The sequence below is a fragment of the Anabrus simplex genome, chromosome 2 (genome assembly GCF_040414725.1).
Source record: "Anabrus simplex isolate iqAnaSimp1 chromosome 2, ASM4041472v1, whole genome shotgun sequence".
NCBI lineage: Eukaryota > Metazoa > Arthropoda > Insecta > Orthoptera > Tettigoniidae > Anabrus > Anabrus simplex.
In genome coordinates, this window is record NC_090266.1 from 1223863990 (window position 1) to 1223878213 (window position 14224).

The 14224-nt window shown below is 41.9% G+C and overlaps 1 protein-coding gene across 2 annotated transcripts in view; it reads right to left on the minus strand.

The window, feature by feature from the left end:
* The window catches only part of LOC136864820 (protein C-mannosyl-transferase DPY19L1), a 573453-nt gene extending 560737 nt beyond the window's left edge, over positions 1 to 12716 (minus strand). The window contains exon 1 of one of the 2 annotated variants that reach the window (XM_067142260.2): positions 11889 to 12714. In XM_067142260.2, coding sequence (XP_066998361.2) covers positions 11889 to 11973 — 85 coding nt within the window. In that variant the 5' untranslated portion in view covers positions 11974 to 12714. Of the gene's footprint in view, positions 1 to 11888 lie in introns of both variants that reach the window. The other variant, XM_067142261.2, reaches the window with a different exon arrangement.
* Positions 12717 to 14224: the final 1508 nt, after the last annotated feature.

Sequence of the window (14224 nt, forward strand, 5' to 3'; positions counted from 1 at the left end):
TGCATCAACGTTTAGTACTATTTCTAAGCTTTAAAATGATATACATGTACATTTTCATTTATCTGCGGTTACATTTTTTTTTTTTTTTTTTAATGTCTGTAATGCAGTAACTTTACCCTCAGCATTTGAGGTAAAATGTTGCAGGAGTACTGGGGTTAAATAACATTACAGTAGTATATTAATTATAATTATAGGGCCTATATATATTCATCACGTTTAAATAATTATTCACAGCTTCTGTTGTGTATTATCAACTAATTCTACCTCCACATGACTATACATACACGGTCCCCACACATACTCCAGCTAGGCTGACTCATTCATTCTCATTTAAGCTCTCACACATTCAAAATCACGTAAACATTCATCCACCCTCCCACACATACAGAAACATTCACACAGGTAAGCAAATTTACGTTATGTATTATACATACTGTGATGTGTCTTAATGTGCCACCTTGCAAGGAGCAAGCTAGTCTACCTCCAACGACGGAACACATCACCGAGTTACGGCCCCGCTCTCTTGCCACTTCAGGCAATCAGTCAAGAGACGAATCGGACACACACTGGCCAACCCATCTGCTACCTCTTCTGTCATCCCTCCATGCTTTCCGGCAGTATGAGAAAGGACTCGATAGGAGTTAGGAGAGCATTCAATTTCCAGAGAGCTCCAGGGCATTCTACTCTTGCGAAATATCTAGAAAGGACAGCCTTCCTATTTAAGTCAGACTGAACAAGCGTGAGACAGTTCAGTTAGGGCTGAGTTCTGCCAGCAATTGAGACAGTTAAGTTCTGTTTGTGAGGTGAGGGCAAATGCGAAGAGTGCAACTCAGCGACGAGGGACCACAGGGCAACTGAGCAATGCGGGACAGCGAACGAAGACTGCACAATTGTATGTGTGTGCTAACTGTAGTGATTGTGTGCCTGTATAGTTGTTCTAGCTATCAGTTTTAGACAATAAATGTTTGAGTAAATGCTACCACTCGTCTGTCCATTTATCCATCCGCCTCCACGTTACAACTGATATCAGAATCGGGATTGACTGGTAGCGCACATCGTAGTCCACAGAAATGTTCAGTTAATTAGGAAAATGGAATACCGAACAGCTACAGGTTCTCCTCATCAAGATCACAAGTGAATTCAAGAATGAACTTAAATCCAGTCAAAGCAAACTTACGAGCAAACTTACAAGTAAACTCAAATCCAGACTAGCTTAAAATTCAACTCAAATCCAGCCAAGACCAACTTAAAATTGAACTCACATCCAATCAGGGCCAATGCTTTAGTGAACTGAAGTCTAGTCAAGAAGAAATTAAGTGCAAACTAAAATCAGAATTAAGTGAAGTGAAAGATGGGGTCCAATGTCGGGCTGAGTCCAACATAGTCATGATGATTGATGTTTATTGTTTAAAGGGACCTAACATCGAGGTCATCGGCCCCTAATTGTACGAAATGAGACGAAATGAATTGACAACTTAAAATTTCAAAATCCTCCACTGACCAGAATTCAAAGCATGAGGACGAAGAATGAATGGATCAGTGGATCAGACCCACAGTGCCACACATGCACAGAAACTGGCACAAAAGAATCGTATTACCAACCAAGGGACTGCTTCTATAGTACGATGATGAATCGATTGTGCGTAGTCGAAACGGGTCCAAAATCCAGGTCATCAGCCCCTCATAATGGTATTTATCGCTAAGAAAGTAGAACCATGCTATGTGTAATGTTGCGGTACTAATCAAAAGTAGCGGAGACTCGCGGTATTCCACACATTATGGTACTATTCACAGGTAGTGTAATGCGCACATGTAACACAGACCTATGGTGTTTCGCACATTGCGGCGCTATTTGCAGGCAACGCAAACCTATAAAGCCAACGCAAACCTATGGCGTTCCTCACATAAGTGGACTAACCACAGGGACCCGTACTATCCCGTAGAATTCCTCACATAGTGGGAACTGAGCATAGGTAAGGCAGAACCATGGTGTCGCTCATATAGGGGTACGAATCACAGACTGTACTGCAGGACCCCCATCCTGATTCACACACTGTCGCTACTAATCACAAACCTATTGCGTACCTAACATAGTGGTACTACGCGCAAGTAAATGCAACTCATGGTGTTCCCTGCGTGATGGTACTAATTACAAGTAGTTTCATGGTTCTAATTGGATCATCCCTTGGTCGCCCCTTTTAGTCGCCTCTTAGGACAGGCAGGGGATACCGTGGGTGAATTCTTCGTCTGATTCCCCCACCCACGGGGGTTGTGTGTTTGGTCCGCGAGAGGTATTTTATTTCCCTCAAGTCCGCCGGCAAGCCCGTTAGGACCCCCCTATCCGCCACCTGGGACGTACCACGTGGGAGTATCACCTCTCCCCCTGCTGCGCCTGCGTAGCAGGTTCGTGGCGACATAGTCAACTTTCCATTCCCGTCCTATGTCGGACCTAGTTCGACACAACTTTAAGCTTAAATATTTCTTACGCTGGAAAAAAATGGCACCAAGCATTACGCAATATACAGCCTGAGCATTTCCCTGTTACTTCCTACCATCTGATTTTAATTTGTTTTAGCTGAGTTGCATTTTTCCCCCTTTTTTTGAGATATTTTTTTTCACTGTCCCTGCTATGTTTGCATTTGTTATCAACATGGTGCCACCATTCAAGGCATGGAACCTGATGATATTTACAAACAATTGTGTGACAGTGACACTGATGGACTCTGAAGGTGACAGTGTTCCCAAATCAGAGAATGGTTTTTGAAGTGAGGAAGAGGAAATTCAGGTGGAGGACAGTGGTAAAACAGTGATGTAGAAGGTGTTGAATGAAGAGATAATGAAAAAGGTGACTGTGAATTTTCCAGGTTTTTTCACAACAGTGCTATGGAATATACGCCTCCTACTACAAGAAAGAAGCCGGTGACTCCTTTGGATTTCTTTTCACTGCTGTTCCTGGTTTCACCGTTCTCCGAAATATGTAAGAAGAATAACAGTATGTAAGAGAATGCATTAGCAAACATATGCTGTTGCAGCAGAATTCCAAATGGTGGGACCGGGTCAACGTTACCATCACAAAAATGAAGCCATTTCATGGTGGTGTTCTAAACATGGCACGTAACGAAAGGAAAACTCTAAAATATATATATATATTTTTTGAGACTTGTGGCTCAATTTATTGACCTTCTGTAAGGACAATTTTTCTCGGAAACCATTTCTTCAAATATTCTGGGGCTTTCATGTTTCCCCCCGCCACAATCAAATGCAACAATGGTCACAAGAATGATCAAAGTTAGAAGTGTCCTAGAATATGTAAGAAAGTAATTCTTGCAATTTTAGAAGCCAAATCAATATCTGTCAGATGACAAATTGACTGTAGGCTTCAAGTGGTGTGTCCGTTTCAAAATGTATAATGTACAAAAACCAAAAAATGGGGGTGAGGATATATGTTACTGATGATGCATTGATGATGATGCGTGTTGTTGAAAGGGGCCTAACATCGAGGTCATCAGCCCCTAATGGTACGAAATAAAATAACAAAAAGTTCAAATTCATCCACTGACCAAAATTAAACTAAAAAATGTCATGAAGAATGAATGGATGGACATGAACCCAACAAAAAACAAACAACTCAGACTCAAAAAAAGATCGTAAATAACAGTGTTACTGACCAAGGGACCACTTATAAAGCACAATAACGTTTGATGTCTAAAGGGGTGCAAAATCCACATCTAAGGCCCCACAGAATGGTACATGTCGCGAGTAAAGTAGAATCATGGTATTTGTCATGTTGGGGTACTAATCAAAAGTAGCGAAGACTCACGGTGTTCCACACAAGATGGTACTACTCACAAGTATTGTACTTCGTACAGAGAACGCAAACCTATGGTGTTTCTCACACAATGGCACCTATCATACCCAACGCAAACCGATGAGGTTCCTCACCTACGTGTACTAATCACGGGCGCTGGTATTCCTGTGGTGTTCCTCACGTTGTGGATACTAATCACAGGCAACGCAGACCCACGGTGTCGCTCATATAGTGGTACTAATCACAGGTTACGCCCAGACCCGCAGTGTTGCTCACATGGGTACGACGCATGGGTACTGGAGACCCCCAGGCCACCCTCTTTACTGCTACTAATCACAAACCTATATCGTACTTAATTTAGTGGTACTACTCGCAAATACAGGCAACCCATGGTGTTCCCTGCATGATGGTACGAATCAAAAGTAGTTTCATGGTTCTAATTCAATCATCCCTTGGTTGCCCCTTTTAGACGCCTCTCACGACAGGCAGGGAATACTGTGGGTGTATTATTCATCTGCGTCCCCCACCCACAGGGGGTAAGGAGAGAAAAAAGAAGAAAGAAGGGATCCGTCACTTCGAAAAAAATAAAGTAACGGACGAAGAAAGGCAAGGGCCACGAAGGGCATGAAAATGAAAGACTTCCTAGGCCTCGAATGCTGTAATACCGTTGGGGTCGAAAAAGAACAAGAGTTGACCAAGGGAGGTCGCAAAGGATAGACGAAAGTGAGGAGCCTGGCACAAGTAAGTGGAAGCAATGCCAAGACTCAGCTAAGGGCCCCGTGGTCACCAATCAACACTCCCAAGTTGAGAGCCCCTTGGGCCCCTTTTAGTCGCCTCTTACGACAGGCAGGGGATACCACGGGTGTATTCTACATGTGCGTCCCCCACCTGCAGTGGGTAATGATGCATTGAATGGATATAACTTATTTTGTCCATGATTGCTTACTTTGCCATATTTACTCGCAAAAGTTACTTTTATAAGTTACTCAAGCTGTAGGATATTATGGGTTTCCTGATCGTTTTTATACTAGCATGCAACTAGCAATCAAACTTTAAAAAAGGAAAATTCACCTTACTGGGACTGTGCTACTGAATCGGAAGAGCCTACCATCTCAACTGAAAGACAGGAGCCTAAAATCGAAATCCGTGCTCTATGAAAGGAAGATAATTTTATGACATTTTCATAGAAAGATAAGCGCACTGTATCTGTTCTTAGAATATGACACAACCCAGAAATGACAGAGATAGTCACACAAAACAGAAATGGATAAGAAAGAATTTTGGAGCCCGCGACCACTTCAAATTACATGGCCAAAATGGGAGGGAGCGATCGTGCTGATCACTACGGCTCATCTTATGGTTTTGTTGTGAAAAGGCCTGAAGTAGTGAAGAAAACTGTACTTCTAGGTGTTGGAGGTACCTTTGGTGAACAGTTTCTATTTATATAATTTCATACAGAAGGCAGAAAATTAGCCTGAAGTGAGTCACAAGTCTTTCAGGGATCAAGTTATCATGAGACTTGTAGGGATCATGACAAACCAAAATGCCCATAAGCGCAGCTGCAACAATGTATTTCGACCAAATTGGAAATACATATATGTAAGGGTTCCTTCTGTGTACACTGTAAATCACATTCTATGATTGTTATTTTAAATGCTTCCTATTGCATTAAATTTATGGTACAACATTACTAACTGCAGTGTAAAAGACAGGTTAGGAATTCAACATGACGCGGCTCACACAACATCGTAACATGCAACACAAGGTTGCCAACCTATGTGCAGCTAGTGACAGGCATTGGTGTAATTTAGTTAGATCACTGGCTGACAAGACCACACGTCTGGTGAGAAGCAAAGGAAGTCTGGGGGCGTAAGTTGTGAAGCATGGGGGCGTAAACTGTGAAGCAACTCACAGGCTTCTAGTATCCCCTCTTACAGTATCTGATAGTGGCAAGGCCATTGGTCTGGTTAGCTTAGACCAGGCCTTTTCACTTCGTGCTGGGGCGCACCAGCGCTGTACTCAGCAGCAGCGCTCCCCTCCTTCCCCGCTTGCTCCGCGCAGCGGTCGGTGCATGTGCCCGTAAGAGACAGTACATTCATTCTCATTCTCAGTGGAACCTATTCGATAGAACAGATAGCGGAGCAGTTGGTTTCACCTTCGTTAAAAATGTCGTTTACTCCATGGGTGGATTCATATTTTGTTCTCAGTACCGAAGGGAAAGCTCAACGTTTGGTTTATCATGTCATTTTAAGCGTAAAGTCTTCAACCGTTCGACAACACTACCACAATATACATGTTTCAACCTATGATAACATTGTTGGCGCAACAAGAACCGAACGAATTGCTAAGTTATGAAATCGGAATTGACAAGTTCTTCAGAGATAAGTAATAACTTACTCATTAGGAATTGTTTTACATGCAATTTAGGGGATTTGTTTTCATTTCTTGGGTTTGTATTAAGAACTGTTTAAAACTAGACTTAGATGTGCTGGTATGGACACACAAATATAATTATTTTATCTCCCTGTCCCACAGATACTTGAATCCAACACTTTAGAAGGCGCAGTTCGAGCAAGTTATGGGCTACTGTTGCTCTGAAAATTGTAAAATGTGGGCGACCCTTTACTGATGGTCATTTGTAAAAGAATGTTTAATAGAGTGTTCGGAAGTATTGTGTCCAAGTGCTGTGGCCCACTTTGAGGCGATAAGCTTGTCAAAAAACGATCTCTCGTCGTGTACAGGAACGTGATGCCGACCTGAAAGAGCAATTGCAGAACAAATGCGGCACTTTCCAGAAGTACTCGATTACTCTCGATGAGACTACTGACAAAAGTCACACGGCACAGCTATCTATTTTCGTGAGGGGAGTCGACCAAGATTTCGCTATAACTGAAGAACTACTGGACATCATTCCCCTCAAAGATACTACCACCGGCGCAGGTATATTTGCAGCTGTTGAAGACGCAATAAACGATATGGGCTTATCACTTGGAAATCTGTCTCGTGACGCTACTGACGGAGCACCAGCGAAGTCGTTGGATGGGCAAGGTTTTATAGGCCGCTTCAAAACGAAGGTGCGCGATGGTGGGTTACCTCCAGTATTATCGGTACATTGTGTTTTACATCAAGAACAATTATGCGCAAAGAACTTTTGCAACTTTAAATCTGTTATGGATACTGTATCAAAATGTGTACATTTCTGCAGAAAGCAATGTTTAAATCATCGCCAGTTCAGAGAATTTTTAATATATCTCGAGGTAGAATGTAGCGATGTTCCGTTTTATTGTATTGTGTGCTGGTTAAGTTGCGCGACAGTGCTAGCAACCTTCTTTGCAATAATTGAAGAAATTGCTCTGTTCATGGAGATGAAAGTTTCTCCACTACCAGCTTTTGCGGAATAAACAATGGGTAGCTGACCTCGCTTTCTTGGCGGACATAACGTCTTATTTGAGTGGTTTAAATATTTCATTGGAAGAGAGGAACAAATTGATTAGCACCATGTGTAATAGAATTAAGGCTTTCAAAATGCAGAGTTTGTTATTGAAGAGTCAGCTTGAAGCTGGAAATTTTGACAATTTTCCTTCATTAAAATCATAACATTTGTCTACTTATGAAAATCTTGGAGACTATCAGACGTTGTTACAGACTTTGCACTCTGAATTCAATGCCCATTCAAAGAAATGAATGATATGGCACCTCAACTTGAAATATTTATAACCCCATTTTCAGCACGCCTTGAAAAATCACCATATTTCCAAACAAAGTTGATAAAACTACAGTGCGACGCAATTCTAAAGGACAGGTACTACCACTACAGCGGTGATTTAATTTCCTTTTACAAAGGTGTTCATCAACAAGAATTTCCCAGACTTCAAGCACTTGCCTTAAAATTTACGTCAATGTTCGGTACAACGTATGAATGCAAACAGATGTTTTCAATTCTGAATTTAAATAAATGGAAAACTAGGATTTCTCTGTCTGATGCTAACTTAGAGGCTGTACTTAGAATTTCTACTGCCAAATCGATTGTACCATATATTGTTAAATTAGTTGCCGCAAAACAATATCACCAATCGACTTAAATGCTAAATGTACATTAAGGCGAATGCAATGTATGTACAGAATAAATTGTGTGTTTATGTCTTCACAGAACTGTCATAAAAAATATTGTTTTCATAAGCTGCGCGCTGACTTGACGACCTGTAGTTCTGCCTCTTCCATTTCCCCTCTTTCCCCCACCACCTCAACGGTGCTAGAGCACAGCGCCGGGGCTGCTGCCGGGGCCGTGGGAGCACCTCAGTTGGAATCGCTTGGCTTAGACCATTAGCTAGTGACAAGAACACGAGACCAGTGCATTCTATATTTCACAATGGCCAAAACTAACATTGATTTATCCACTATAGCAAGGGATACACTGTGCTTGCTGCCAGCAGAAATTTGACTGGGGCCCCTTTCCCAGTAACCAAAATAACATATAACATTTATGGCAGAAAGATTACCCTCCAGAAATGTTTCCTTCTTGGCTAAACGCTTCAACTTGAAGGAATGTTTCTGGCACAAAAAATGAATTTGCTTCCTCACAGTTCAGCTTCCAGATCTCTGCCATTTACTTCACAATGATTCAATCATTTAATTAACCCCTGACTAACTAAAAAAATCAGTGAATTTCACTTGTGTGTACTTAATATATTAACATCACAGATACTTCAGCTGTAACTGGCACATGCCATGACAATCAATTTCAATCATCGAAGTTTCATTATTTTCAAAGAATGTGACAGCCATGGGCCACACATGATGTGAGCTTGATCGGAGACAATAGTAAACTGCTCTCCATCCAATAGGAACACAGAAAATATACTGTAATTTGACAGATTGACAAAGTCTCCATTTTAATTTTTATACTTCCAGAGGTGGGTCCCCAGCAAGCATAACAAAAGGATCCCTACTCTATCCTACTTCAGTTATCATATCACATCACTTTTGTATGATTTTCTCCTGATAAAGGCGTCAGGTCAGGTAAATACTGCTACCATATGCAACAGTAGACGGTACTACCTGCGACTGTCCGGCCGACGGTTGGGCAGCCGCTGCCAAACCTGATAAACTAAGGGAGAACAAATGGCTATTGGCGGAGTTCACCCTTAAGGGACTTGTTGAAGCCCTTGTGAACGAAATGACTTGTAAATTCAACAGGAAGCTGCTGCCTTGCAGATGTGGCAGGGGACTGCTAATGGCAGAATATCTTCTCTAACGTTTGGCCTAGCAAGTCAGTTGGAGAGTAACTGCAACCTCTTTTAAAACTATTATAGTAGTAGTCTTGTCACTAGTTCCTAAGTAGTGATGGGACATTCGATTCATTTTACTGAATCGATTCATTTGATTCCGTTCAAGTTACTGAATCGATACAGTGATCCGATTCACGTCTCATTGGTCACCGCTCCTACTGCATCTGTGTAGTATGTGCTGGTAAGACAGCAGCAACAGCATTCAGTGCTCGCAGCTGCCATCTGGTCTTCATACTATGAACTCCTTTCTTAGAAAAAAATGCTAGTTACTCTAATACATCAAAGGTTTCCGGCGACGCAGGGTGGGAAATGTTAGGATTAGGAAGGTAGCAGCCATGGCCTGAATTAAGGTGCAGTCCCAGCATTTCCTGGTGTGAAAATGGGGAAACTACGGAAAACCATCTTAACGGCTGCCGACGGTGGGATTCAAACCCACCATCCCCCGAATGCAAGCGCATAGCAACGCGATATTAACCGCACGACAACTCGCTCAGTCATTTTTGAAAATATGTATTTTTCTATCAGCTGAGGATTTTTTTAATCGTCATGTTTTGTATAGGCTACCCGAGATGTATAGTAGCCCGCTGGTTTTCTGATTCAACATACTGTTATTGCATCTGTCCACATATGATTGAAGTCTTGTGCAACGATGTGACATATGAACTGAGAGAATACTGAGCCGTTCTTCCCAATATAAAACAGGTACTTTTGAGTGATCATGAGCATGACTCATAGTCATAGGGCAGGCTAGAGTCGAGTTTAATTGTCAAATGTCAACTAAGTTATAATACTAAGATTCATTAAACTAATAAATAGTATAACCTAATAGCCTACCTACTTACTAGCTACTTCAGAATTATGTTGTTACTAACCTTTTAACACTGCAAATAAATCCATCTATTATTTAAACCTCCCGGTAAGAAGAGGACAGTGAATGCAAATGGGTATTATTTTCAAATGAGCTGAGCTCGAGAGTTCATTATAGCATACGATTCTTTCAGTGTAGCATGGCTCACTGTATGTCTCGCTGCAGTGAGCCGATAAGGAGCCGTGCGTATCTTGTGTCTCACTGAGCCGCCTCGTTCACGATTCTTTCCGTGTGCCATGGCTCACTGTATGTCTCGCTGCAGCGGAAGCTCGGCTCTCCGCGTGTCCAGTGAGCCGATAAGGAGCTGTGTGTATCATGTGTCTCACTGAGCCGCGCTCGTTCACGATTCTTTCAATGTGCCATGATTCAATGTCTCGCTGCAGCGCAAGCTCGGCTCCCCGTCAACGTCCAGTGAGTGCGCCACTCAGCACTGTCCGCTGGGAGTAAGCTGAATCGTGTGCCGTGAGCTCGCCGTTCCTGTGAATCGATTCACTCGGACACTTGAATGAATCGATACACTGCTTCGAATCATGCATTCAGTAGCCAACACTATTCCTAAGGTCTCAGCCTTGTGTAGCTGGCTGAAACATCATCCAAACCATGCCATGTTTGTGTAACAGCTGTGACATCCTCCAAGCCATACCATGTTCAACATACAACCTGTGTGACATTATCCAAGCCGAGTCATACGTGTCCCAGGAAACAAAGAATTACCTAGCCAGGGAACCACCAGCCAGCACCCAGAAGTATTTTTACTTAAATAACCATGAATCAAATGTCACGTGCCATTCTCCATTAGTCGAGCAGCTACTAGCACTGCCATTGGCTGACATATACAGGGGAAATGACATTCCCAGTAATCAACACAAATACATGACATTGCTGAACAGTGCAGAATAAACACACAAGTAAATAAAACCTGTAAAAAAATAAAATAAAAAATAAAAATATGGAATACAGAACAAAAATAATTTCATATAGAAAATGGAGTGGAGGAGATGGGTACTTCGCACATAAAATGCATTGAACTCTCAATCTCAAGGCCCTATCTATCCAGACCAATGGACAGCATTAAGTGGTTCGCATTATAAACTTGTATTAATGAATAGAATAATAGGTCCTATTAGTTTTGATTCCACTTTCCCAAAACATAATATAGAAATCGGTACAAAACACATATGCCTTTAGTGTTGACTGTTGTACAAACGGCATAGCTCACTACAATGCTTCCCTCAGGCAAAGATCACACTTAGGTCCTACTTTCCAGTTTAGTTCCACACTGCTATTGCTCCATAAATAACCCACCTACCAAACAGAAAATACAGGCCTAATAACATAAATACATTAGAAGATTGTTGTAGATCAATATACTAGCATACCTAGCAACCACAAATTTGTTCAGTACCATACAGTTTATTGAATGGTCGACTGCAGTCTGTTGGAAATTACTGCCAACATAAGAAAATAACCAAAGTACAATGTGACTGACTACCCATGAAGCAAGACTTCTGAAGACCAGGCGCGTTGGCCGTGCGGTTAGGGGTGCGCGGCTGTGAGCTTGCAACCGTGAGATAGTGGGTCTGAATCCCAATGTCGGCAGCCCTAGAGATGGTTTTCCGTGGTTCACCATTTTCACACCAGGCAAATGCTGGCGCTGTACCTTAATTAAGGCCACGGCTGCTTTCTCCCAACTCCTAGGCCTTTCCTATCCCATCATCGCCAGACGAGCTATCTGTGTCGGTGCGACATAAAGACACTAGAAAAAAAATCTGAAGATACAACTGTTTGTATCTAGTTTTCATAACAATAATAATATTATAACCAGTTAGAAAAGAACCTAGCTAAAAACTCAAACCCATTTCATTTTTTATCATGGAACAATAGTCTTGATATACTCTACATTACAGAACAAAAAACAACTTACCAAGGAAGGCCTGTATTACCGTAGAAAATATCGCAGGTCGATGAGCCCACCCGAAGATGAACCTGGCGTCACGTTGCCGAAACATACTGCGAGACTTGATATAGGTTTACCGGTAGTGAATCAACAACCAATTTGTCTAATCAGTTCAACTTTAACACTGACTGCTTTAAAAATGGATAACACAGCATACACATTCAACGAACTATATCTGATGAGGTTCAACACGTAGATCATTTCGAAAGCCACAATTTTTTTACCAGAGAAAAAACACTATCAACTTTGTTGATTACTATAGCAACACGCAGTCTTCAATTTCCAAAAATCAAATACATTCATATATTAATGGAAAAGCCAGTTCACATATAAGTCAACATATACTTCAAACACATAATCGTATTAACCGTTTATACGTCAATTAAATTAAATCTTGTGAAACACAGCATTAAGTAAAATACGACACAGCCTACGAGAAGAAGAAACTTGAAGTACACTTGACCTGAGACGAGCATTAACGACACACTAATTACCTGTCATTTGTTCAATCTATGCAATATGAGCCTCATGAGAACACAAACAAGTAATTTAAATTCCATGTCAATATAATCAGACGCACAAAATAGCAAAACTATCATTAACTCTTTTTTACACCATAAACACCGATTTGAACGCCAGTCCACCTTCCAGACAACCAAGGAGATACAACAAAGAGAATGAGATACAAAGATTGTCAGTAACCTGAAGTATTCACAGGTATACAAAGGTACAAAATTGAAGTTCTACAAGATGACTATAGAGGAGGTAAGCGGAAGCAAATACAGTACAGGCTGGTGGTACGGGCAATACGTAGAGCTGGGAACGGTAGGAGCGGAGCGGAGCGGAGCAGTTGTTTTCGCTCGTCCTCCGGAGACCTCCGGTAGTCCTCCGATTGAATTCACGGGCGGAAAATTCAAATGCAATAATGCGGGCAATGTTATAACGGTGATCTTAGGGGGAATTACAATTTAAATTTCAATACTAATTCCACAGATGCATGTGTTCCCCCACGTTTGTCATTCAAATGCTGTAGTCGTTTCAAGATCGCCGCATTATTTGTTACGCTATGAACAACAGATTTTGATCTGCTGACATTCAGTTTGCAATAGGTGCAGGTTGATAATATACTGTAGACTGAATATTGGCACATATTATACCATTGCAAATGCATTTACAATATTATTAATAGTAAAACAGTTTAAGCAATAAGTACATTCCAGTGCATGTAAACATGTATTATATACGATGCTCTTACATTGTGTTATACGTGTAGCTCATTTATTACGGAAGAGTACGTCCGGCTCCATGACTAAATGGTTACCGTGCTGGCCATTGGTCACAGGGGTCCCAGGTTCGATTCCCGGCAGGATCGGGAATTTTAATTTTAATTGGTTAATTTCGCTGGTACTGGAGCTGGGTGTATGTGTCTTCTTCATAATCATTTCATCCTCATCACGACGTTAGGTCGCCTGAGGGTGTCAAATCAAAAGACCTGCATCTGGTGAGCCGAAGTTGTCCTCGGACACTCCCGGCACTAAAAACAATACGCCAAATCATTTTTTAATGAAGAGTACGAACTGATTGGTATTGGTTATATGCTGTACCGGGCTGAGTAGTTCAGCTCTGGCCTTTTGAGCTCAAGTCCGCGGTTTCAATTCCGACTTTGCTCGGCGGTACTTGAAGATGCTGACATACGAGAGTCGCATGGCGGCAGGTGTACCGGCACATGAAAGAATTCCTGTGGGACGAAATACCGGCACCTTAACGTCGCAGAAAACCACAGAAGTGGTTATGGGAGTACAATAATAATAATAATAATAATAATAATAATAATAATAATAATAATAATAATAATAATAATAATTACAATCTTTCTATCAATTTACCCTCCAGGGTTGGGTGTTCCCTCGTTCGCAGAGAGGATCCCACCTATACCGCCTCAAGGACAGAGTCCTGGAGCTTGAGATTTTCGGTCGGGGATGCTTTTTGCTTTGTTTTATGTCGCACCGACACAGATAGGTCTTATGGCGACGATGGGATAGGGAAGGTCTAGGAGTGGGAAGGAAGCGCCCGTGGCCTTAACTAAGGTACATCCCCAGCATATGCCTGGTATGAAAATGGGAAAGCACGAAAAACCAACTTCAGGGCTGCCGACAGTGGGGTCCGAACCCACTTTCAACCGGGAGATAGTGGGTTCGAATCCCACTGTCGGCAGCCCTGAAGCTGGTTTTACGTCGTTTTCCATTTTCACGTCTAGAAATTGCCCTCCTTAGTCGTTCCTATCACATCGTCGCCATAAGACG